This window comes from Platalea leucorodia (assembly GCF_965183815.1).
Source record: "Platalea leucorodia genome assembly, chromosome: 2".
NCBI lineage: Eukaryota > Metazoa > Chordata > Aves > Pelecaniformes > Threskiornithidae > Platalea > Platalea leucorodia.
The window spans coordinates 47,588,603-47,615,669 of NC_138824.1; the positions used below are offsets into that span (position 1 = coordinate 47,588,603).

General features: G+C 35.3%; 1 protein-coding gene across 10 annotated transcripts in view; it reads right to left on the reverse strand.

Annotated features, from left to right (window-relative positions):
- Window positions 1-462: 462 nt before the first annotated feature.
- The window catches only part of RBM26 (RNA binding motif protein 26), a 60,610-nt gene continuing 34,005 nt past the window's right edge, over window positions 463-27,067 (reverse strand). For 2 of the 10 annotated variants that reach the window (XM_082335042.1, XM_082335040.1), the window contains exons 15-22: window positions 26,069-26,197; window positions 23,768-23,842; window positions 22,933-23,103; window positions 16,608-16,712; window positions 13,882-14,091; window positions 11,711-11,797; window positions 9,017-9,130; window positions 1,524-5,817 (exon numbers count right to left, since the gene is read on the reverse strand). In XM_082335042.1, the coding sequence (XP_082191168.1) occupies window positions 5,728-5,817; window positions 9,017-9,130; window positions 11,711-11,797; window positions 13,882-14,091; window positions 16,608-16,712; window positions 22,933-23,103; window positions 23,768-23,842; window positions 26,069-26,197 (981 nt within the window). In that variant the 3' untranslated portion in view covers window positions 1,524-5,727. The other 8 variants (XR_014230601.1, XM_082335045.1, XM_082335046.1 and 5 more) reach the window with 8 other exon arrangements.

Here is a 27,067-nt window from a genome sequence, read left to right on the forward strand (position 1 = left end):
TGTTTTCTCCACAAGGAGGAAACATTTAGGCTCAAACATCTTTATCGCAAAAAATTCCATGCAAGATGAAGAATAAATTATGACCTTTAAAACCTAAGAAACTTTTCTCATTTCCCTAGAGAGCAAATTATTGTATAGAGAGAAGAGTTAGTATGCCTTAGAGCTGAGAAATTTTCTGTCTAGCTGCAGATCATTAGGAAAAAATTTTGGAGCAGTTAGTGTTTCTTTTTTTTCCTTTGCATTTAAAAGAACATTAAGCCTAAGAAGCAGAAGGCATTCTTTAGCAACTAGGAAATGGTCATCTGCACTGTTCGAGTTTTGAGGCCTGTAAATAACATTTCTGATTTCAAATAATCTCCATAGCTTGTCAGGAGGAACTGTAAATACCAGTTTGCTTTCTTCCCCGCCCCCCCCCCCCCCCCTTCCTTTTTAAAGAAAAGTATTTGATATAAAAAGCTCTGATTTACCCATCAAATCACTATCCAAAAATCTTTTGTGAAACCGCAACATAGAAGAGTAAAATAGTGTAAAAGGGTAAAAAGACAATTTTACCCTCTCTGCAACTCAAAGGTCAAAATAAAAAAAATGTCTACTGCAGAAGTTTCTCAGAAAAATGAATGCCTCGAAATTTATTTCTCCCAGTTGCTAACAGGGAAATACTAAAATCCAGCTCATCGGCTAGCAGAGACAGATTTGCTGAATGTGGTATTCCAGTCTTTGCCAGAGAAAGGTGAGAAACTGAATTAGTCTTTTGTGCTAACAAAGCAGGAAGGATCTTGGAATTCAAGAATTCAAACTGTAACATCAAAATTATTATAAAATACCACAGGGTCAGATGAGATGATTTTCAAAGACATCAACTGGTCTCAGGATTACAAGCTTACTGTAAGAAGAAAAAGAAAAATCTTCACTCACATGGACAAAAAACAAAGTACAAATATTCAGATAAGCTTTAGCTTTAACACATATAGAAGGATTTTACAAATAATGATCCATTAGGGAAAAAAAAAAAGAAATTTCTTGTGCAGTATGTTCTTGAAATCCCTCTCATTAGCATCCCAATTAGATCTAAAGAGAATTTAAATAAAAGACTGAAATCACCTAAGTCTATTTTTGTTGCAAATATTTTTGATGTCTACAGATTCAAAACATGGTTCAGAATAAAACATGCAGAGATAAAGTAAAAAATGAAAATAATTATTTTATAAAACTACAGTATTTAGGCAACTGTGTGACAAGCACCAGTGTGTTTATAAAGGTCTACATGAGTCCACAAAAACTAAGAGTTCATTTTCAGCAAGGATTAGTTTACAGCTATACTGGCTCAACTGAAAAAAGATAACTGATAATTTTTTTTTTTTTAATCTTGATCAAGAACTTCTAGTTTGTCTGACTTAGGTTCATTTGAAAATAATCAAGTTCTATATACCAGTACAGTAAGAAACAGCTCCACTCAGAATAGGATGATGAAGAACCACCAAAATTGTTCAGATTTTTCACACTTAATTTTTTTTCCCACAACCCCCTCAAATTTCTGCTATTTGTTCCAGTTGTTCTAATCTTAATTTGTTAATTGAAACTTAATTTGCTAATTGTAATAAAAGCTAAGTGGTGTAGGATTAAATCTGACTGTATTTTTAGTTGCAACATTAAAACAATGATTAATTACAGTAAATTAGGTGCTTCATTGAAGGTCTATGCCCCTTTATGTTACTACGTGTATTGGTACAACAGTAATGTATGACTGGTGAAAGAAAAAAAAAAAATCCCCTGCCCTTCCCCATCTATTTTTGGTGAGACCTGCTAGTTCAGGGATTGGCTAAACACATACAGGGAACATTCAAAATCACTTCCTTGAGTCAAAACCAAATTCTTGTGCATCTTTTTGTGCTCTTTTATGCTCATGAGACAACTGGTAATTACAAATTGTCCATTCTATCTAAAAAAACCTCAAATAAATGTACAGTTATTAGAAGTTATCCAAGGGCTGACAGATATAGTAAGCTTAGCTGGTTTGGGAACCTCTTCAGAGTAGATGGTCAACAAAAAACATCGGATGTTTTAAATTAGGTACAATCATGCTACACTGTTCTCAGATACCTAAGTTACCCGGATAATATTTTTTGACTCCTTTTCTAGTTAAGGAATAGAGACTGTTTTCAGTGTGGTTTATAACAGAAACCTATTTAAGTGCCTGATGTTATACAAATACTTTTCAATGGGTGCTTTTTCTATTTAAGAAATAGACCTGCTTAGACGTGACAGTAAAGTAAGTCCTGTACCTTTCTGTTTCACTAATAACTAACTTCTATTTCTTCTGTGGGTTTTCTGATTTGGAATAAGTGAGTTTTAAGAGAAGAAAAAATACAAATAGCACTGCCTGTCAGTAATGCTTCAAAGAGGTATTCTAACTTTATTGTTTTGCAGACAGACTAATATAGTCTGAATTACTGACTCCCATTACTTAACATTTTTTGTAGTTCAACCAAATGTGGTTTACTACAATATTGTCATTAAAGTACATGTCAGATCACATCTTATTCAAGCCCTTTAGCATCTAGCGGGAAAAGAAAATACCTTCTTAAACGTTTACCTTTTTTTCCACAGAAATTTTGAAAAGCTGCCTGGTGAAAACCAAGGTAACCCCACTCTTGGTGTTTCAGACTAGGAAAATTCATTTGCAGAACTGTTAAAAAAATACAATGATTTAGCTAATCACAGTGGAGGCATACTTGGGAATGCATTCAAAAGGATCAACTAAGTAAAGAAGGAAATGAAAGTCAGCAGGCTGCTTGGTTTGTTGGTTCCAACAAGGAAGGGTGCTGCTCCAGGTGACAACAGATCTCACTGAAGGCTATGCTAATAAGGATCTGACTGAACTGAAAAGACAGAGTTGGCTAAGGTAGTAGCAAAAAAGGCAGGGGAGAGCAGAGCTAGACAAGGAACACAAGCACAGAGAAAGCCAAAAAGAAATCAAGAAAGTATTTTGATAATGACAGAAATATGTACAGAATTCATTTAGATTGCAACCGGGACATCATTCTCTTATGCTGAATGGCATAAAATCACAGATTAGTTTTGACTGAAACAGACATTTGGGTTTGTTTCTTAAAGTGAGAGTAAACCAAGCCATTCTGATCCAGGTGGGTTTCAACCACTCAGAGTGCCACAAGGTAACAGCAGGGGACAAAATACACACCAGTACGAATTCCCCCTGACACCTTTCGTTGATGGAAGTTTGGGGGAGGAAGGTGGTAAAAAGAATTTTAAAAGGTTTCATCCCCTTACAGGTAGACCAGGGTGCAAAGAGTTATTAAGAAATTAATCTTGCATGGATGCATTACCAGGCTGAATTCAAAACAAGCAGGCAAACTTGCAATACTAATTTTAAAATTACATGATACAGCATGATTCATAAAAAGCATCCATGTAAAGAACACACTAATAGTTGTCATTAGCTTGTCTTGATTGACTGCAGTGAAAAGAAAGGCAGGTTTGAGCACCAGACACAGCAGGCCACACAACCACCTTAAGGCAGCACGCGCAGTCCTTTCCCGTGCTGTACCTGTTCTGGAAGACAACACACAAAAAACTTCCACCTCCCGGACTGTCAATATGGCACCCTTCAGATGTACTAAATTATTAAAATAGAAAAGTAGGAAAGCTTGTATTTAATTCAGTGAACTAGAACAGCTCATTCAGAGCACTGGGTAAAAAGCTTCTTAAAATATTTTATTTTGCCTGAAATTCAGTGTAAAGGGAAACCAGTTTCCCAAGTACAATTCCTTATGGCAAGATTTAGAACTTACTATAACAAGCATGGCAGTCAATTGTGAAATTTCAATGTGAAACTAAAGACTATACAAAAATTTCAAGTGCATATTTTTGCAACAAGATATGCATACACACAGGGATATAGGAAAAAAACCAAAACCAACAGAACAAAAACCAAACAACAAAAAAACCCAAAACAGGACCCAGGTCTCAAAAAGCCCTCAAATAACTGAAAAGCACAGAACAAAAATTCTACAGCTGGAGCTCTTCTCTCTGGGACACTACTACTTTCCTCCATTCCTATTTTGGAATTAAAAAAAAAAAACAGCACAGACGTGACTTGCAGCAGTTCTTCCCCACCTCCCCCCGAAAAAGACAAAAACATGGACTAAAGATAATATACTGTTAACTGAAGTACTATCCCTTGCATCTATTTGATAAATGAGATAGTGCTTTTATGCTGCACTCATTAATGAGTTGATGAGGGAAAAAAAATAAAACCCACAACTCCAATACCTAATAAATGGGTTTTCTTTTGAAAACAGACCAGCAGAATGCCACTAAATGGCACTAAATGGAAATAAAAACAAGTCTTTCTGGTGAATGAGGTCCTTTACTGCAAAGGACAAGGCAGTTCCCCTTCCTAAGAGGAGGAGAAACTTCAGACCTCACATAACAGAATGCCCCGTTGGAAAGAGCCAATTAAGTATTTCTGTGGAGTAGGAACTCTACTAACATTTCATGTATGTACATTCTTAAATGATGAATATACCCTGTAGTGTGAACTTAATATCTGCTGAGTATTACTTTTGAAATGTAAAAACATAATCATAGAAACACAGGAATAAAAAAGATACATTGCTGTGTGTGGTCAAAGTCTTTAGAATAATACCTACCAAATATGCCACTTCACCTAATGTATTTTTCTAAATCACGTTTCAGTACTGAATATATTTTTGTGGGACCAAATTTTCTTCTACAGTTGCACAGTGCATGGATACAGAATAAATTCCATGTGGTTGGAATATTATCCTATTTACCATTTGACTTAAATCAGTTTAAAATTCAGAAGACATCCAAAAGCTTTTATGCAACAGAGTAAACCTGTGTGTTAATGTAAATGAAACATCATCACATCGAGGTTTTTTTTTATATTCAATACTATTTTAGTATAAGTGATAGTGATTAGAGCTCCTTTTGTGAATATGGGGGTGGGGGTTGCCATTTGGAACGGTCTTTTTTCTTTTCTTTTTTTTTTTTTTTCTTTTTTTTTTTTTTTCATTATGAAGGACCATTGCCTTAGCTTTTTTGGTTATTGCTTTTTTTTTTCTTTTTTCTTTTTTTTTTTTTTTTGAAGACCATTCCATTTCTTTATTTTTTAACATCTTAAAGTCATAAGGACTTATATGCAAAGCAGTCATACACTTTATCATTAAAACCCATAGGTAAAATACGTACACAAATCCAACAAAAGGCTAGTACATAGTAAAGCCTAAGCATACTACTATGCAATATTATGAATACATAACTTTAGAGACTTCAGTTTAGTACTGTTATCTGTTCATTTCTGAAAACATTCACAAAGATTTTAAATGCAAATTTTCATTCTGTATCTGGAATAGAACAAAAATTACCTATGTTATAACAACTTTTGGTCATTTGTGTTTGACCAATTCAGTAAATTACAAAGAACCCAAAGAATTCTGTAACTTTCTGTAGAACTATGTAATAAAAACATTGCATATGTTCCTAGTATGATGTCTTTAGCGATCATTTACTGAAATGTAACTCAAACATCAATCTTTCAAAATGTATAACCGACCAGCTGCTTTTTAGTCTATATCCGAATCCAACTTCATCACAAAACCCCTTTTAATACAAAGATGCAGAAGTACATTAGGTAATACTAATGCAACACAGGTGCAGTTCTAGCATTGTCTTTGATCAGTTGAATCATCTTCTCCATGAACGAGATTCATTATCCTCCTCCTCTTCATCATCATCTTGAAGCAGTGAGTCATCCACCAAAGATTCTTCCTGAAACTTCAAGAGAGAAAACATGATACTCTGCTGATCTTTAACATTTTCTGACGTAAAAGGCAAAATACAAATTCCTGATACTTGTGATTTAATAAAGAACTAATTTATTTTTGATTGCAAACAGTAATTCCTCCAAAAAAGTATACTGTATGTATACGTATTATATACATATATTAATAAATGGCAAATGAAACTTTTTTTTTTCCTTTTCAGTGGACTTCAAAATGACCAGGACATATGCACCTCATACATAAATAGCTCTGCTGATTCTTCAGCATATCATTCATGCCCAAGCTGTAATGTACCTATGAAACTCAGGATGCTATGCTGAAAACTAATGTTAGTTTTTGCACATTCACAATAACTACGCCTGTTTTCATCCAAGAGCTTAATCCACCTGTGCCACAGTATTAAAGAGGTTGAATCTGAGACATTTTGATTTTGACAGCTTAATCAAGCTTAAAACCAATATAAAGATTTAAAAGATTAGGGCGGGGAGGCAGGTATTTACAGGAATTTAGACAAAATACATTAATGTATTTTCAATTGCTTTCAGTAACAACATAGTAACTCGACAGACTTCACAAAACCCCGAACATTTCAGGTCGACAGTTACAGGCTTCAAAGAGGCAAAGTTAAAAAAGAAACATAAACAGTGAGTTGTTTTGATTTTTGTCTACATATAGACACAGGGGTGTATACATAAAACTATCCCGTCTCAGAACCTTTTTGATGATTGCATCTATCACAGCAATTTCTGCACTAGCTAAAGAAAGAAGTAAAACACAAGGACATCTTTCCCTAGCAATGTCTCCCAGCTGTTAGATAAGAGTTATGGTCTTCCTTGCTTATTCTTCTTGTCCAGTAATTGTAGTTTTTTTGCTACAGAATTTCCAAATTCAACAGGAGGCGTGAAGGTTGATTTGTGAAGTTAGGGAGCCTTCTGGAGAGATGTGAGGCTCTAGGCTGAAGAAAGCCTAGAACTAAGCCTTCTCTCTTTCCAGTAGGCTGTTTTACAAGAGGTAGAAACTACTGTCTTCATTACTTTTGCCTATGGAAAGTGCATTTTAAAAAGCAGCTCTGTTGACACCTGACCTCTCTGTCAATGTATGCTTGGGTACTCTGAGCCAGACTAAAACACAGAAGCTTTCTGAGGACTTAGCCTCTTCCCCTGGTGTCTAGACATCCAGCAGGCTAAAATACGACAGTGTTGTCAAAAAGGAGGAGGTCCTGGATAGCACGCACTACAGAACTTTAAGGTGCACAAGGCTGAGTGGCAGTAGGGATGATCAAAAAAGCCTGGAACAATTTCCATATAGGGGAACAACTACAGGGACTCTCTGGCCTGGAGAAAAAGTAACTGAGGGAAAATATGACAGGAGTCCATATAGATGAAGTGTCTCAGAGAAAGTGAAGAGAGAACGATGGTTTTCTTTTTGAAGCAAGAGCAGAACATCAAAATTAAACATGCAGGTGGCAGGTCCCATATAAAGATACTTATTCCTGGTAGACATAGTTGAAGAGTAGCATTCCCTGTTGCAGGACATTACAGATGTTATTCAAATTCCAAAGAAACCAGAGAAATTCATAAAATAAACACCTATCAAGGGCTTTCAACTACAAAGACACCATACCTCTGACTCAACAGGTCCCCAAACTGCAAATCACTGATGATTAAAAGCTTATTTTTACTTACACATCTTATACTCTTCCTAGAATCTTCTGTTGACTCAGAGTCAACTCTTTTGTTAGGCACCCAGGTGTAGAATGTAAGGCATCTATAGGAAGATTAGGTGCTTTCATAATTAAGTGCTACTCACCAGAGATCTTCTATAGCATCCAAGTCCAAAAGACCTACCTTATATTTTCATAAATGGACTAGGAGCCCTGTTTCATTATTAAGAATGTCACTCTGCTGAATGATCTAGCTCTCCCCCCCGATTTTTTTTTTAAAACATCAAGGTACTTAGTTTCACTCAAGTCTTAAGCCTGCTATCCCTCTTTAGCATAGTGTTCGTTAGCTGAACTAAAATGGGAGTTTAGACATAGAAAATGAAGGAAACCTTTTTCATGTGTTTACAATAGCTGCTATACAATGAAGTTAAATAAGTAGCATGATGAATTATAGGGATGCAGAAATTCAGGACATTTTACATGTATAGAGAATGTATGACTGAAACTCAGGCCATTGGCTATAAAAACCTACCCCACCCCCAATGTAATCCTGCATAAGTACCAAATTTTAAACAATAAAACTATGTAAAATTTCTTTTATGCAATTGGTTGAACTTCAGCACATGAAGTTCTTGAACTCATCCATCCGGGACCTGGGGATCATAACATTATACTTCAAATACTAACTTAACCAAATGCCAGAAGCAATACAAAGCTCGCAGAAGGAAAGAATGGCACTTAAATGCAAAATTTCCCAAGATTAATGAATAGAAACCCCTCGTGTAAAGAAATTTGTTGTATACAATTGTATACAACATATATTTGTTGTATACAATTGTATACAATTATGTATATACTGTTAACTGACAGTAAATGAATTAGAAAAAAGATTGCTTGACTTCTTCCCCAAGTGGCATTTATTTTTCAGAATTCACAAACATCAGTATTTTGAGTGTAATGAGTTAAATGCATCAAGAAATGTTGCCCCACTATTCCTACATTAACCAATTAAGGTCATTTGGACAAGGCTTTAATATCTTTCATGCACCACAATGAAGACCAACACTCAGCAGGGGTACTTTAGATGTCTGAACTAAGTTAGTAAATGCTCTAAATTATTCCTTCACCTGTATCCCTTCAAGCCATAGCTCTCTGTAGAGGAAAATTACATTCTGAAATTTTATCTTCTAAGAAATCAGTGCCTAAAGTAGATAGCACAAAACCCCATGTTTTGGACAAAATCTCTCTCGTGGAAGTTCAAACCCACCCCTTCCATTTTCATCTAGATTTTTATGTTGTGTAAGAAATGAAACACTTCTGCAAGGAAAAGTAAAGTATCTGGACTTTCAACAGCCTAGAAACCAAGAAATGTATTTACAGATAAATCCACTTTCCGATATCAAAACATGAGTTAGATTCAAAATTAGAAGTACGAATCAATAGATCATTTTCATTTGAAAAAGCTATGTTATTTCATCTTAAAAAACAAAAATGAAAGGGAAAAAAAAAAAAGAAAAAGCAAGCTTACTTCTTCTTCATCAGGTTCAGCTTCTTCTGTTTCAACAGCTGACATACTAGCTACAGGCTTGTTCCATGCCAACTTTAACTCTTGTCCTTTAAAACGAGATCCATGAATTGCAGCCTAAAACAAGTTTAAACATTTTAGTTACATATTTGTTTGTTGGGGAAAAACTAACTTCAGTAATACTTAAATGCCAGAAATAAATCAACAGCCTGCTTTTTCAAAAGAAAATCCAAGTTGTAATATGTTCATACTGAATTACTATTAATAGGTTAAAACAAAACAGCTTCATTCACTGCACATGGAATTCACACATCCTTTCCAGAAAATGATCAAAATATATCCAGAAGAAAACAAGCTTTGAAAACCATAAAGCATTTGGTGATGTGGGTAACATACCGAACCAACACCTTCCTGGTTTTTAATATTAATCTTGATGGGTTCTCCCCCTTTCAAATACGGATACAAAACTGTTAATGCATAACTTACTGGAAGAAGCAAGACATCCCACAAATACAAATGATTTAATATATTTAAAAAAAAAAGAAAAAAAAAAAACAAACAAACAACTAAAAAAGTCCCTTTGTGATTACAACTTAATCTACTGGAAAATGTTCCACTTCCTGTAAAGCTGTTGTAATTGAAATGTAAAAATTTTTAACTTATGGGATATTCATGCCTTTCTAAGTACCAGCTGCATTAAGTGTCTGCTTTGGAAATAGTATGTTCAAATTAAAGTAACATGAATGAGCATAAATCAGCGTTAGCAACATTCCGAAATAACCGTCATGGTCACAAAAGATTTATAGTACAATCTGAAAGCACAGCATAATGTGAAATGTAGAAACAATTACATGTTCAATGACATCTGAACATGAATTGTGTGATATTAAAGTCCCCAGGTATAAATTTTAAATCTGTACATATAAATTTATGATAAATTTAAAAGATTCTATGCTTATTAAAATGCAGCTAAGGAGCTTTTTGTCCATGGTCTCATCACAATGTCACACAACTAGAATTTTTAAAAGTACTTATACGTGACATTTAGGTCCAGAAACAACTTGTAATCTTTGGAAGAAATTACTAATACATAAAAATGCAACATTTCACAACAGGGAATCCTCCTCATCCTTCCAGTCTAGAACATATATGGTCATAAAGCTTAGGCCTATTTTCATTTAAGAAGGTAAAATATTAACTGCATTTACATCACAATTGGCCTCAACAGAGGTTTTTAATGATTACCTTCTACAACTTCTCCAATTGCCAGTCTTATAGTCTGCTTTAGTAGCAAACACAGAAATTCCAGTGGAAATACATTTAATATGTAAGAGTATCTTAAGGAAAATACAGATTTTACTATATTTGACCAAACACAGTTTTCATAACATTTTAATTTAAAAATGAAGGTGCAGTTGGACACAAAAGTCATTCAACAATTAAAAGTTTTAATGCTAACTAGAATGTGGACATCTCACACATTGATCATGAATTACGACCCAGTTAAAATATCCCCACTTCCCGGAGCATATTCTGAACTCCACCTTGAAAACTCCACCCATTCTATTTGAGAGTGACTGAGGAAAAACATACTGCTTTTCAAATGCAGTGAAATGCATCATAAAGAGAGCAGGGGGAAAAAAAAAAAAAACAAAAACACAAAAAAAAAAAAAAAAGAGAGAAGTTCATAATGTTGACTTCAACCTTTCCTCCAAACACATCTCCCTTCTCCCCCTGCCCACATCTTTCTTCATCCTCTGCACTATTTTCTTTTTCAGGTGCTTCCTATCTCTACACTTCTATGTTTGGTTCCAAAACACTACCATTCCCTGCTTTTTGGGTACAGAAATTTAGCTAAGGCTGAAATGATTCTCCATGCCAACTTTTAGGCAAAACAAGTTATAACAGTAAAAACTGTATATTGCTGATAAGCAAGTGTCTGTAGTAAGATACTGTCAAGATGAAATCTTTCCATACAACCATACCGTAAATATGAATCCATTCTTTCTGGAGTCCCTGTTATTTTCAGGATACTCCTTTCCAGCAGCGATGCAAGGATTTTAAAGAAAACAAAACCATTTGCAGAACAACTATGGTTATTTTGTGCAGGTTTACATACTGCCTACACCATGGACTGAATGAGGCAGGAGTCCTGCTGAGCCAAATGTATAAAGTCCTAATGATCCATATGTAAGGATGCTGAATTACAACACACCTCAACTCTGGATGTTAGTCTCTGAAAGTTACTTCTAAAATTCTATACTTCTGTAATTTCCTAAATTTCTAAGAAATACACTAAAAAAGGAAGAAAAAAAAAAAGAAAATCACATCAAATCACATTTACACTATCACAGGTTTTCAGGCAGACTGTGAGGGTACCAAGTCTTCAGGTGAAAACAACTGGCGAATAAACAAAGATAAACCAAGAAATCCAGCTACCAATTCCCAAGTGTTTCTCTTAATTTCTCTCTTATATCCTGTACTTGACTTTGCTATAAAGATCCTCGTTTCCTAAGGATTTCAGTAATATGCTGTTCTGACAGATTTGTTTAATCTAGAATTAAACTTTTGTGCCATCCTTCTTTTAAAATGTTTCTAAATAATTTGCAGTATTACACTTAATCAAATATAGAAGTATAATGTGACTAGAAAGTAGTTGAATGTTGCAGAGTATTTTCAGCAAAGACTTATACTCACAGCTTCAGCTTCTGCTCTTGTCTTAAATGTAATCACTGCATGGAGAGAAGAGTCATCTATCTGGCAATCTTCAATTTCACCATATTGCTTTTAATAAATAAATAAATAAATAAAAGCTTAGTGAAATAGTTCTCCACCTCTAAAAATGCTGTCCTAAATCAAATGCCCTCAAAAATCATAGAAAATAATGTACCTTTCACAGCCTTAATGCCAATCAAAGTATTTGTCTTTGCAAGGAATACAGTTACTTTTAGTTGCATTTCTAAAACACAGAAGTGCTGTAGTCTCTGGATTTCCTGATTGTAAACATACAGGTATGAAGTAGAATTATGACAGAAAAATAGGTTCTTCTGCTTCAATACTTCTTTCTTGATCAGAAAGAAGGGATCTTGAGATGATTCCATTAGTCTATTTTGAAACTCTTCCACAAAAAGATTTATTAGACACAGGGACTGTAGAAAAAGTTTCAAAACTTAACTTGATTTCAGCATCTTAAGAACCTGACCCATCTATTCCTATAATGGTCTCTATGGTATTGCTACCTTTAACGCAGCCATCACTGTAAGCTGCAATGCCCAACATATCTGTACAGGAGGAGAGCATTGCTGATGTGCAGAGATATCAAATCACAGAAATACAGCTCAGTGCATTTCCATGGAATTTCAAGCAAGTTTAAAAACAGCAAATGCACAACCTGCAAAATGAAATAAATAACATCTTTTTCTCAGTGTTATACTACTAACACTGTGAATAGCATTGTTGATGGTATTAAGTTTTTTTAGGTTAATATTTTTGTTTGTTAAAGATAGTAAGTTTAATACTCCCTGCAATAAAACCAAAGTATAAGAAAACACTAAGTTCTGAGCAAATTTATGACCATAAATTGACAGCACACATCAAGCTTTTTACAGTGGCAGATTCTCTGTCTTCATTTTTATATTCTTTGCAGTTACTAAGAGAAGTACAAAATGCAATGCAAAATACGAAAGGTGGCCAGCAAAAGTTAGTTTAGCAATATTCAGAAGGCAGACTAAATCACAATATCATGCTGTAGATTAAAAATAAGTTTTTCCTTATACTTGTCATTGAAACTGGACTCAGAAATGTCCTATGGTTGACCAAGTGGATTGTATTGCTTCATTTTAAAGTTTTATGTTCTTACTTTTACACCAAAAAATTTGTAAAGTCATTGCTCAAACGTTCAGTCTATCATACATCTCTATAGAAAGTACTTTTGTTTCCCTTAAATACACACAGACACACATATATGCATATATAGACGTATGTATAAATGTTTGGTCTGTCATTCATCTCTCTAGAAAGTAATTTTGCTCCCCTTATGGGTATGATGGTTCCCTTTTTGTTCCCCTATATAGGTATGATGTGGTGTATTTAAGGGGAATGAAATATGTATGTACATTTATGTATGTGTGTGTGTATATATATAGCTCCTGGAAACATGACACCTTAAAAAACCCACTATAATAGTGGCCTTTTTTTGTTGTGAGTTTTCATAAATTTATGGTGATTTATCACTTTATTATATTTGCACATAAAAATTTGATAAAAGTTATGTACATCAATTTACCATTTTTTAGACTGAAAACAGAAAAAAACATGTAGAATAAACTCTGACTTCTTAAGCTTACAGAGATGAATAAGACAGAAACCTTTGGCTGCCCTGCCAAGATTTGCATATAGTTGCACAATTCTCATCTTGATTTTTAAATTCAGAAAGTTAGGCAAAAGCACTTGTTAAGATACTTCAATAAACAGACTTCAGGTATCGAAAGTTTGGCACTGAATCAGTTTTTGTTCTCACCATCCTGTCAGTTATTTTATCTTTCTATACCTAAAAATTTGTAACAATTTTACATATATCCTGAACAAAAAAAATATTATAAGTCATTACTTTATATTCCCAATTTCCTTTCTTCTTAAGAGAAAAACCAAGCCTGGTAAATGCTATGCAGTTACAGTTATAACTAGTTGAATAAATGGTGTAATCTCTCTTTGTTTCACCTGATGCATCCTCTTTTTCCATGAACAGGTGTATCATGTTAAAGATTCATTCCTAAATAGTATTTCCAGGTGAATTCACTCAAGAGAAAACACGTCATTCAATAGAAGAATGTCATCCAAAGAACAGAAAAAGTGAAATTGCCACATACCGCAAAATGAGGAAGAAGATCTTCTCTATCACTTTCTGTAAATGCAGAGATTTCTAAAGCCCTAGGTCGATGATCCACAACTGCATGCACAGGAACTCCTCTGCCTCTACCCCGGCCTCGTATTCCTCTACCTCTGCTACGTGATGCACCCCGACCTCTTGCATGAACCCCTCTACCACGAACTGAAGAAAGAATCCCTCGTTTGGCAGCCTAAGATGTTTATACATAACATATTGATGTATTAAAAGTCATTATCTAAATATTTAGACGAAATTAACAAAGACATATTCTGATGTTTCCTAAAACAAGCGTCAGAAAGAGCAGCTTAAAGGTCTTAAAATAACAAAAGGTGAACATGTTAATAACATTAAAAAGCTAATACTGTTAATTATTAACAGACTAAAAATAGGATGGAAATAGGAGAAAAGAACCAGGTATTAAAAACAGATATCAAAAGAGCCCTTATCTGTGAGGATAATTCCTCATAGGAGAAAGGAACTGCAGTACAACATTTGAAATTTCATTAACAAATTTTCTTGATGTGGTGACTAACTACTTAATTTGTCTCTTTATCTTTGTCTCTTAATTTGTCTCGAAGTCCAGCCAGGACTTTTATTCTGACCAGAATTAATCCAGCATAATAACTTTTGGCCACCCAGAATTGGGAGGTATGAAACAGAGGCTCTAATGAGCACCTACCAGGACAAAGTATTTGCTAAAAATTTGGCTCTACGTACTCACTAATTTCCATTCCCACAATACCTTTGTATCCCTTCTAAAGAACTGGCATGCACTCTCCAAGAAAATTGAAAAGACCAATGACAGTATCTCTGACAGCCATTTAAAAAATAATTCGCAAAAGTTATTTTAAGTTTCAAAAAAGCACTTTCAAGGATTTAATTTCAATGTTTATAACAAGAAAAAAAAAAATCTTTTCAAACCCAAATAGATCTGATGTAGGAATCAAATGTTAAATGAAATCACCGTAACAACGCTTTTTAACATATCCTACAGTGCTTACAACTCAAGCACTGATAGCACTACCTTAATGCATGCCAGTGATATTGCCCATGAGATCAATCCATTATGGCTTTACTCATGAAATTATTCATATAGTTCTACAATAGCATATAGTTCACTCTTTATTTCTTGTAAAGAGAATCCTGTGTTGTTTTTTTTTTAAAAAACATTTTTAAATGGTTAAATAAATAATCCAGAAAGTTAAAGATTACGCTGACTCAACAATCAAGCTGTATATTGTTTGGGTTTTCTCACAGTAAAATCAGGGCCACCTGGAATAGAACAGCAAGTTATGAGCCACAGAAGCAACACATGAATATTGTGGGAGTTACAGTCACAAAGACAATGTGTGAATGAAAGTTTTCCTAAAGTATTTGTAAGAATACTGAAGAATCAAACAAACATCAAGGGAAAAAAACCCATATCCCTCTTGTAAATTATACAAGGGATACATTTTATGCTGTTCCTTGAAAAATACCGGTGTGCTTTACTAATAACCCTGTTTTTCCTCCATCTACTTTGACCAGTATTTGCTAAAGGCCTCAGAATATTCAATTTACTAGAAAATATTATTTTCCTGAAAGAGCTACCATTTTTTTTCCAACTCAAAATACAGACTCAATGAGAGATGGAGTAGGATTAGCACAGTCAACTACAGTGTATCTTTAATGAGCACCTACTTTTCTACCGCTATTTTACAGATCATTCAATTCACATATTTTCTAAAATGTATGATTTATAAATAAGCTTTCAGTACACCTATGAAATATTATTCACCATCATAATATAAATTATTAACATAAGCTTTTATGTCATTTCTATTCAATTGGCTTGGCTTATTAACAAACCTATTTTCACAATTACCAAAGCTGCATAACAACTTAGTTTTAAAGTAAGATTTTAATGCAACTTAGCCATATGTATGTGCACTGTGTTCATATGTAGTTATACATAAGACATGACCAAACTTCATTAAGACAAGAGGGATTTAAGCGACACAGCAGCCTGCTTAACAGTAAAAAGAGGTAAGATTATCATGCAATTAAGTAGATATTACACAATCATATAGGCAAGACAGTGCAATATAACACAGAATAACACCCACAGCATTCAGAATTTCTAAAATAAGACACAGATATGAAGAATCTTGCACAGCCTTCTGAATTTTTTGTAAAAGCAAGTACTGCAAGAAAAAGCATTTCTATACATTGAACACTTCTTGAAACATTGTATTTGTTTTTGGTAAGTCCTCCTTCTCTTGAAACCAATGCTGTAATAATATTACTTTTGGCACTTCAGCTTTTTTGGTTAATCTCATTAAGAGAATGCTAACAAGAATAAAAGATAAAGCAGTGGTTTTTAACTCTTCCGTATCAAACGCAACACCACCTACAGGCAACAATATAAAAACACTCCATGCTCTCAAGGAACTATTACTACTACAAATCTATAAAATATAACATCATCTAAGTAGTTACAGAATTTAAATAGATTAGTAATCAAAATTAAAGACAGTACTATTTTTCTACCTCAGTGGAATTCAGAACTGATTTTTTAAAATATTACCGCTAAATGTCTCCATTTACATGCAACTTAATATTTCACTCTGGAAAAAAAAAAGTTCATGATACAATACAGAAGCTAATAAACATATATGAAAATATTTGATTAAAAGTTAATTGCTACAAAAGAAGAGACAAACATACTTCCAGCTGTAGCTCTGTATATTTTCGTCTTAATTCAGTAACTTCCTCCCCAGCTTGCATCTTCTTGTATAAATCCAGTTCAGTATCTAGTAACTCTTTCTGCATCTAAGAAATTGTTACGGTAAATTATTAGTTCCACAGTTCACATTCTCTACTGAGGAAATAATTTTCTGATAAAACCCAAGAATCTATTGCTATGCTCCTATCATCAGGCTATTTCCAAAAAGACATAGCGACTTAAGGATTGGCCAGCACTGGCCTCCAGGTAAGGCAGAAGTCTGCCACAGCACCTCTGTCTGGAAAACAAGTTCCTAGAAACTCTAAGGTACGGGAATTTGAGAACTAGAGGCTGTAGTGACATTTTAAACTTAACCAAGTTGTGGCTTATTAATTCAGATCACAGCTGTAACTTTGCAGGTATACTGCTTACTACACTAAGCTTCCACCTTCAAAAACAAACCGAGTACAAGCTTAGGAGCCTTCTTGGCAAGATAAAACTTCAATGTGTAGTAGATGTTTCTGAGCTTGCTGATGTCAAAGCTTTTAGACTACCACACAAAGCCAAAGCCAGTGGAATTTTTTCTAAACTAGAGACAGACAAAATAGAAAATGCAAAATTATATGGTAGTGATGAGAAAAAAAGGGATTCTACAAAAAAAAAAAATTGCAGTACAATTATAAATGAATACAAAATCTATAATCAGTAACGAGAACCAGCATCTAAGTTTATCACAATTCCATAATGCAAAAAGCACATATGGTAGTTCTGTTCAGACCACAGTAACAAAACCTCTGCTAACAAAAGGTTGGTCTCTGATGCACCCAGAGTTGCCTTCGAGAACATAGTACCTTAAAAAAAAAAAAAACTATTAGAAAGTTCAAAAATATATATGAAACGGAAAGGTGTCTCTGAACGCAAATTTAGACATGTTCATTGGAACCACTGAGGTGCAGGTGCCCGTACAGGTGCAGGAAAGGGCTTTATGACACCCTTAAAATTTTATTTGAAGTTCTGTTCCAAATTGGAAGATTTCTTTTTTTTTTTTTAATGGAAAAAGCAGCAGCCAAATGTTCCAGTGACATCACAAATGAACGGTAAAAGTTACAGATGATTGTGAAACAGTTTTACATTTACACCTGTTGATTCAAAACCACAGCATGTAATTTATTCAAAGGCTGGCAGTCAAGAGATGAAGGTTTTGCAGTTGTGACAGTTGGAAACCAAGTATCACCAGTGAATGATAAAGAAGGGGTTTTTTTGTTTCTTTGGTTTTTTTTCCTGGAAGCTTTAAAAGAAAAAAAGCTGGATTATTCAACTGGCAACTTCAACCTGAACCCCTTTCAGACCCATTTTCTGATTATCTACAGCAATCATGGAAAAAAAAAAAAAAAAATCCATTATCTCCTGTATAATGATTTTCAAAGTTTTAAAATTGGAAACAGTGTTTTTCTCAAATCCCACTGTGTTGCAACACATCAATGACACGGCAAAACAACCACTTCCGAAGTTTAGTAATGACCAGCAGTTAGAACTCACAAAACAACCAGTGACATGGGTGTCATAAAAAAAAGTCTGTAGACTTTTGAGGTTTATTTCTAGTGCTCTTAAAGAAGACTTCCCTTTTATAGAGCTGTGCCAGGTCTCAAGAAGAAAATACCTCCTTCAAGACATACCCAGCAGCAGCAAAGGTTTCTACACTCAGGGAGAAGAATATTTTGTAATCTGCATGAACTGGAACAAGACAAAAATAGGTAGATAATGGCACAGCCACATGGGCCTCATCTACCTCATGCTTCAAGTTTGCAGGGTCTTCTCAGTTGCCCAGGTTTTAAATGTTAAGAAAATGCAAGAGAACCTAGAGCAAAGTCTTTCAGAAAATTATCAAAGTTGTACATTTTAACTGAAGGCTCTGTTAATTCCTCACTTTCACAAAGGTCAGATGGGACTGATTGTTTTTTCTCTTTCAAATGTTAACAAAACAATGTTCACAGATAACGCACGATGCCCCTGAGAGGAAAGCTATCAATAAAATCAACTTTTCTACAGTTTGGATATTTTGTCCATTATGAAATGGGTTTGCTTAAAACGTTTCTTCACTTTCCATATTACAAAGGAAATGGAAAACCAGCTCAAAAACTGTAATTCAAATTAGCATATCGCCTCAATTTACTAGGTAAAAACAACAACCACACAAGGAAGTGGTTGCCAAGCAAAGGGTGATGTGGGCAGAAGATATCTCAAGATCAACAAAACTGGGCTGAAGGGGGAGACCACCTCAAGCATACACATCCCAATCCACATAAACGAGGGAGGGCCTACAGAACAGTATCACAGGAGAAGATCTCATTTCTTTTCTAGGAAATCAGTGCCTCTCTGAAGAGCCTGTACGCTAATACACACAGCATGTGAAACAAAGAGGAGGAATTAGATGTCTGTGCACAGTTACAGGGCTACAATCTCACTGAGACTACAGAAACTTTGTAGGAAAACTCACACGACTGGAATGCTGCAGTGGATGGATACGGTCTCTCACAGACGGACAAGCCAGGATGGCGAGGAGTGGGAGTTGCCCTTTATGTGACAGTGCAGTATGAATGCACGGTCTCTGCCTGGGTACAGATAATGAGCCTGTCAAAAGTTTGTGAGTCAGGATTAAGACAGCAGACTGATGGGAGTGATGTTGCAGTGGGTGTGTACTACACGCTGCTTGACTAGGTAAAAGAAGTAGATGAGGCCTTCTTCAGAAAACTGGAAGAAGCCTCCTGTTTGAAGACTCTGGGCCTGGACATCTGCTGGAAAGGCAGGATGATTTTCAAGAATCACATCCTCCAAGTTCCAGAGCGTGTAGGAAATAAAGGTGGCAGGAGGCCTGCCTGGATGAACAAGGAGCCCCTAACAAAACTTAAATCCAAAAACAAGGTGTACAAGAGATGGAAGCAGGGTCAGTTCACAGAAAGAATACAGAGAAACTGTGTGAGCATACAGGCAGTGGTTTGGAAAGCCAAAGCCCATCTGGAGTCGTATCTGGCAAGGGGGCTGAGGAACAATTAGAAAGGCTTCTGCAGGCCTATGAGCAGCCAAAGGAACACTATGCCGTGAAAAAGGTGGGCTGACTGCTGAATGTGAAAGGGGACCTGACAACAAAGGACACAATCTTTACTGGAAAGACTTGCCTTCAGCAATCCCAGACCCTGAGACCAGTGCAAAAGCCTGGAGCAAAGAAGACTTACCTTTGCTGGAAGAGAACCAAGTTAGGAAACATTAAAACAAACTGGACATGCACAAATACCTGTGATTCAACAGGATGCAGCCATAAGTACTGAGGAAGCTCGTTGATGTCACTGCAAAGCCAAGCTCAATTATCTTTGAAAGGTCATGGCATTTGGGGGAGGTTCCTTGGGACTGAGAAAAAGCAAATGTCACTCCGATCTTCAAGAAGGGCAGGAGATCTGGGGAACTATGTGCTGGTCAGCCTCACCACAATCCCTGGGAGGAGGAAGGAGCAAATGATCTTGGAAACCATTTCCAAGCACATTAAGAACAAGAAGGTGACTCAGGAAAGGGGAGGAGAAATCACACTTGATCTTAACAGCTGTCTACAATGAGATGACTGGTTTGGTGGACAAGAGCAGAGTAGTGGAAGTTGTTTATCTTGACTTCAATAAGGCTTTCAATACTGTTGCCCACAACATCCTCACAGCCAAAAGGATGATGTGCTAAATAGATAGGTAGACTGCAAATACGCTGAACTGCTGGGTTCAAAGGGTTCTGATCAGTGGCAGAAAGTCCAGCTGGAGACTAGTCACTAGTGGTGTACCCCAGCAGTCAATACTGTTTTAACATCTTCATTAGTGGCCTGGATGGTAAGACAGAGTGTGCCCTCAGCAAGTCTGTGGACAATACAAAATTCAGAGGAGTGGTTGCTACACCAGCTGGTTGCGTTTCCATTCAGAAGGATCTTCATATGCTGGAGAAATGGAGGAACCTCCTGCATCTCAACAAAGGGAAATGTCAAGTCCTGCACCTGGGGAAGAATAACCCCAGCCACCAGTACAGGTTGGGGCTGCCCAGATGAAGAGGACCTGAGGTGTCCTGGTAGCAGAGAAGAAGTTGAACATGAGCCAGCAATGCATCCTTGTGGCAAAGAAGGCCGACAGCCTCCCGCATTGCATTAGGAAGAGCACCACCAGCAGGTCAAGGGAGGTGATCCTTTTCCTCTGCTTTGCAGTGGTGAGGCCACATATGGAGTGCTGTGTCCAGTTCCAGGCTCCCCAGCACAGGGGAGACACACTGCAGAGAGTCCAGCGAAAGGCCACAAAGATGATTAAGGGACTGGAGCATCTACTATTATGAGTAGAGGCTGACAGAGCTGGGACTGTTTGACTTCAGGATGAGAAGACGGCGGGGGGACGCGACCTTATCCATGTGTATAAACACCCAGTGTGGATGAGTAAAGACGACACCCAGACTCTTCTTAGTGGCGCCTGGTGATGGAACAAGACAATCCCCAGAGATCCCTTCCAATCTCAACCATTTTGAGAAATTTTCTGTTATTGGACTATTTTCTTGTCCACTCTAAGAATTTATTGGACCACTCTCAGGGTAAAATAACTGTCATGGGTTAAAATGCTGCATTCACAATTTTCTACTCAAGAATTTACCAACTTTTCATGATGCAACTTGCTTCTTCATTTCTATGGGTCTGGATTCTTTCCCTTGCATGTGACAAAACCCACAACCAACCGTTATTCTTGGATCAAAACTGTTATAAACTATTCTTCTGTTCAAATTTATGAAGCACTGTACACCACCAGCAGAAGAGTATTTCTCAAAAACATGAGGCTTTAACAATCAAATGCAGCTCTGAAAATATTGCCAATTTCTAGGACTTTTATAGTTCAAATTCACTCTACAGGTACGTAACTTCCTTCAGACCTCTCAGAAATATCTTCTCACCAAACAACATTCACTCTCTTTCAAAAAATATAAAAAACCCTCCCTTGTCTCTCATCTCCAAAGAAAGAGGAATTTAATCTTACTATAGCAGTGTCTGAATTCTGGGATTATTACAGATAGTCCCCCCTCTAAAACATAGTAGAGTATTCCACTGCAACTGAAGTTGTTTTAAGAGGTATAAACTGACTTCCAGAAATTATAATCTATGTCCATTTTCAGGATAAAAATATGCTTCTTCAACTTGTTCCTGACTGACGAACAATGTAAGAAGCTACAGTGAGTACATGCAGGTCATTCCAGTATTTCTTTTTGATATTCCTTTTCAAAACTGTATATCACTGTAATTTACACTGCAGTTACTTTTAATACCTTATTTCTATGTAAAATAAAACAGTAGAAATGCCGTTCAAAATGAACATTAATGATCCATTTAAATTAAGTCTGAGTTGTAATGTTACACCAGCTTTTTAAAACAGAATCCCAAGCATTAGAAGAGAAGACTAAACATTCTGAAGATTTAAGAACTGAATGAAAACAGCAAGAAGAGATCAAAGCTCTTCCTCACTTGATAAAGCAAGAAAAGCTTATGATGTATTTAAAAAGAACACATTCATTTCTTAAAATGTTATTTCTCAAAGTCTCACTTAATTCTTAATCACCTTGCGACCTGTTTAAAAGCAAATACTTCTATAAAAAGCAAAATACTGCATTTTAGAAAGGTAATATAATTGCATCTTTAAGCAGCTGGGAAACTGGTGAAAGCAATATACTAATAAGAATGATAGCAGAGAAGGGAAACTCCTCTCACAGCTACAACCCAAGCATGGGTAGCTAGATCAAAGGAAAACTGACCAGTATCATCTTCAATCTAAAAATCTTCATATATAGAAAAACTTCAGTGGCATAAAAAACCCCAGAAAATTATGTACCAGTGCAGTAGCCAACTAGCTTCATGAAGCAGTTTGTTTTGTGGATTACACCTGACCGGAAGACATGTTTTGCATAATGATAATCCTTTTGCATAAGAAATACTATTTTCATTATTTCTATTAAAAATTTTAAAAAACAATAGACTATACACAAAAGATCAGATAAGGCAAGAGAAATAATCATAAGTTTGGTTTTTTTTTTTGATTTTCCAGATGATGTAGCATCTGCATAACAGTGGATAAACCTTTTAGACAACACATTGGTTTTAAAATTAACTATGTTCCTTTAAAAAGAGGGCAAAACCAATCTTACTTCAAAGACGACTTCAAAATTAAACCAGTATGGTTCTAAATACTGCTGATGTGGCTGCATATTTTTATTCTGCTGACATAAGCATGTGACTTCATCTTACTAAAAAGCTGACCAAAACTTGAATACCTGAGTCTTAGTTTTCATGCTTTTTAAAGGAGCCCCTCCTCCTGGTGATACACCTTTTAATTCATCCTTTAACTTGGTAATGCTATTAGTCAAAATTTCCAGTGTTTTCATGATTTCTGCTTTGTCTTCTGACTTCATGGCTTTATTCTTCTCCAGCTTTGAAATCAGCATCTGTCCAATTAAAAAAAAAAAAAAAAAAATCTTTTTACTTAGCAACTACTATTACAGATCAATTGTCTAGTACTCATTACAACTAATGGAAAAACAGAATATTGCATTTCTTTTGCTGTGATCTTCAAACTCAACATATAGGGATTTTAAAAGCTTATATTGAATCAAAATCTTTGTCTGGATCTCTGGTTAATTCATTTGCTAATAAACATCTGATATCTCCACTTCATTTGGACAGATTCGATCAACATACTTAAATTATTTCAAAATTTTTATTAAACTTAAATGACATTTTGGCCTTTTTCTCCTCCTAACCCTGAGTGCAGTCATGCATACTTTTCTACATCCATCTCTCCTGCTCTTGTCAAGTAGAACTCCCAGGCTTTCACTTCTCCCAAAAAACATAAGCATGTTGCACCCAAATTAGGCAATTTTAACTAAAATTGCACCTAACTTGCACAAGCTTGTAGTTTTTAAAGTGAACTAACAAGACAAGTTAGATTAGAACTCTAAGCTTAAAATAATGTGATAATACCATTCTAAGAGAATGCTTATTTTATAGGTCAGTTTTGTAGCTCATGCTTACAAATTCTGAAATTTTTTAGAGAAGTGAACTGAGATTTTACAACTGAATTGCTGACTTTCTTTAATGCTAACATTTTACCTTTTGTGTTTCAATGTGCTTCTCTAAGATTTCTTGCTTCTTTTTTCTCACATCTTGTTGAAGTCGTAATGCTTCCTAGAAGCATAAAAAAATTACAGAAAGTTTCTAGATTTTGAAAAATAATGCCAGAAGAATAATATACTATACCTGACAACTATACAGTAGTAACTTACAATAACACGGAAAAAAATTAGTAACAGAAACTCAAGGTACTAATAGGCAATATTTCAAATTATGTTTTGGAAAACAACGCATCACCAAATTAGCGAAGGACTTAATGACCTTTTTTAGTTATATTTGTGCTGGGAAGACTTCATTATTACTTACGTACAAAGTAACCCCTTACACAACTCAACTGAAAGCTGAAAGGCAATATAATACACTACAAGAGGTACAATATACAAAAGTTTAAATCTGCAAGGACAGTATCTTGAAAGCAACTGTAAATCAAGTCCACCAATTAAGACACATTCTCCAGTACAGTTACAAGCAAAAAGAAAATACATTCTATTTTTTAAAATGTTACCCAAAGAAAACCATCTCTTGCATCTGACTACTGTAACTTGGAAGTGACAAGTACCACCACTCAATCTGCTAAAAACAGAATCTTGACATTGCAATGGGCAAATCAAAATGAATTGAAACTGATAAATTTGTGACATATTGCGCTCAGAAGGAGAAGCAGGAAGAGATGCCACAGCTGCTGTGCTCAGCTCCTGCTAACGTTGTTTGAGAGAAAGCAATTGTTTCTTGCTCTCAGATACAGAATGTCGAAGTCTTAGATAGCAGGATACTTGCGGAAAACAATTAAGAGCTTTGCTACCAACATATTTAATGGGATAAAAGAGGAGAGGCAGAAGATGATTTTGCACCTCTAGATCACTAATCAACTGGGATCAGACTGAAAGTGGATTACCCTACACAAAGAGTGCAAATGCACAACAGCCATAAAAAAGAAATGGTAATAAGGTTTCTGTATGTATTCCTAAATACGGACAAATTCTGCTGCATGAAATGTTAGTTTTGCAATACAGCATGCAATCATTTTTTCTGAAGGGAAAGGGAAGATAAGACAAAGGGATGAATGCTAAGAAAAACTAGGGAGATAGAGGGAAAGAAGGGAGTGAGTCCCACAAAATCATGTTTTCCCACAAGTACTAGTATATTGTAGTAGAAATCTCTGAAGAGAGCAAAGAGCACAAGAGTACATGAAAAAAGAGCCAATCACTTAGCATGTCTTCAGTGTCTTCTCTCAAAAAAACCCCTATAGTCGTTATGATAAGCCAATAATTTTATTATGAGCTTTTTGCCATCTCACAGGCACTTCGCGTCTTAACTTGAAAGGTAAAGGCTCTAATTCCTAAAAACATGTTTTAGGGGACAAATATGAAATGTAATCCCAAAATTAGAAATTATTTCTTTAAAGTCTGGACCAATGCCACAACTGACATGCAGCTACAAACTGCTATTTCAAATTACATTAGACATTAGTTACAGAAGTTTACCAATAGGCTAAAATCTTTGTTTAATGGTTATACTGCTTTCAATACTCATGTTTGAATCTAACTTAGTATTGGACTCTTATTTTGTGTTTTGAAACCAGAAAGATAAACATTGGCCTATATTTAGTTTTCCTAAATGATAAGAATAAACCTGAAACAGGAGCTTTACTGGGCTCTTTTGAAAATTCTAAGCAAGCTAAACTACAACTAAGCAAACTATTCAAGGCCAAATGCATTCATGTTGCATTTCCTCTCTAACATCAAAAAAAAAAAAAAAAAAAAAAAGGAGAAAACCTAGTACTATGCAAAAAATAAAAACGGATGCAGAACTATAGTTGGGAAACAATGAAATGCAGAGTCATGCAGTTCTCAGTTCTCTCAAGTGAAGAAACAATTTGGTCACCAGTACAAAACACACTGAGAATAAAGGCCAGTTTAATGAGAATAAAGGCCAGTTTCAGAAAGGCTTAAGAGAGAAGAATAGTGACTATACTATATTCCCTTCTCGCTCACAATAGACAATTCATGCCTCAACGTGGAGATTCTGCTTCCAGGAAAAAGTGTTTCATATTTTGAACTTCTCAAGTTTTAAAACTGCTTACACTGCCTGAACATACACTGAAAAAATAACAAAACAATGCTGAATTTTCTTGTTCTTTGAAAAGAAACCATTATAGTGAATTCAATCTTATAACTAGTTTCACCTATGCTCTTGAGATGAATATACATAGTGCACTATCTCTAGTGGTCACAAGTTCCCAATCTAGGTCCATTTTATAAAGAAGTATATTTAATTTACCTGTTTTTTCTTCTGTGCTTCATTAGAGTCTAGCACGGAAGTGGAAACAACAGGCAAAGATTTCTGTGCTGCCTTCAAAGCAGCAGGGTTGTACACAGTTTTTGTCAAGCCAGTAGAAGTAGATAAAACCTATAGGAGGAAATCATTTTATTTTTTTGCCAGTGAATTTCAATTTTTTTTAAAAAAACATGAGTGCTTAAAAATATATAAGCGTCTTTTCTTTTGTCTGTTTTGATGATATGGAATATAAAAATTTGGTGTAACAATTATATTTGGAGTTGCTGAAGTTAAACAATTTTTAAAGAGGCAGCATCACATCAGATATCTAAGAATTATAAACATCGGATTATAAATCTTCTCCATTGAGATTTCACATGTACTTCCAAGTTTCAAATACATAAAATCTTATGTATTTGAGCATAATTAAGGAAACAGAAGACTGAGATTTTCCCAAGAACAACTGAAGTTTTTCTTTTTTTTTGTTTTGAAGTTTAAAATGCAGTTTTTTGTGGCTGCATGAGTTTTCCAAGCAAAAATTCAATATAATTTTAGAGACTAAGGTCTAAAGTAGATACAATAGCTCCTTTTCATATGCAGCTTGTGCAAAGTAGAGCTTGCACAATCAACAAGAAGTAACTCAAGTACAGGGAAGTCTTCAACATCATACAGCAAAGGAAGAGACTCCTATGTCTCTCTGTTCTCTCTCCTACATTTCTAATGAGGTATGAAAATTTCTTCATGACTTACTGAGAACACAGTTGTACGCTTTACAACCTCTCTAAAGTATACTACACACATCTCCACAATACCTGAAGATTTGGACAGTTCTGTTTTCTTATCACATTCCTTAAAGGACATTTTGGTCATGTCACTATTGAAAAATCCATGGCTAAGTGCTGGAGGTAATATAGGCATGATCTTGTCCACTTTGTTAGCATATCACGGCAATTATACAATTGGTATAATTTCCAGGTGTTTAAAAATACTTTATATATATGT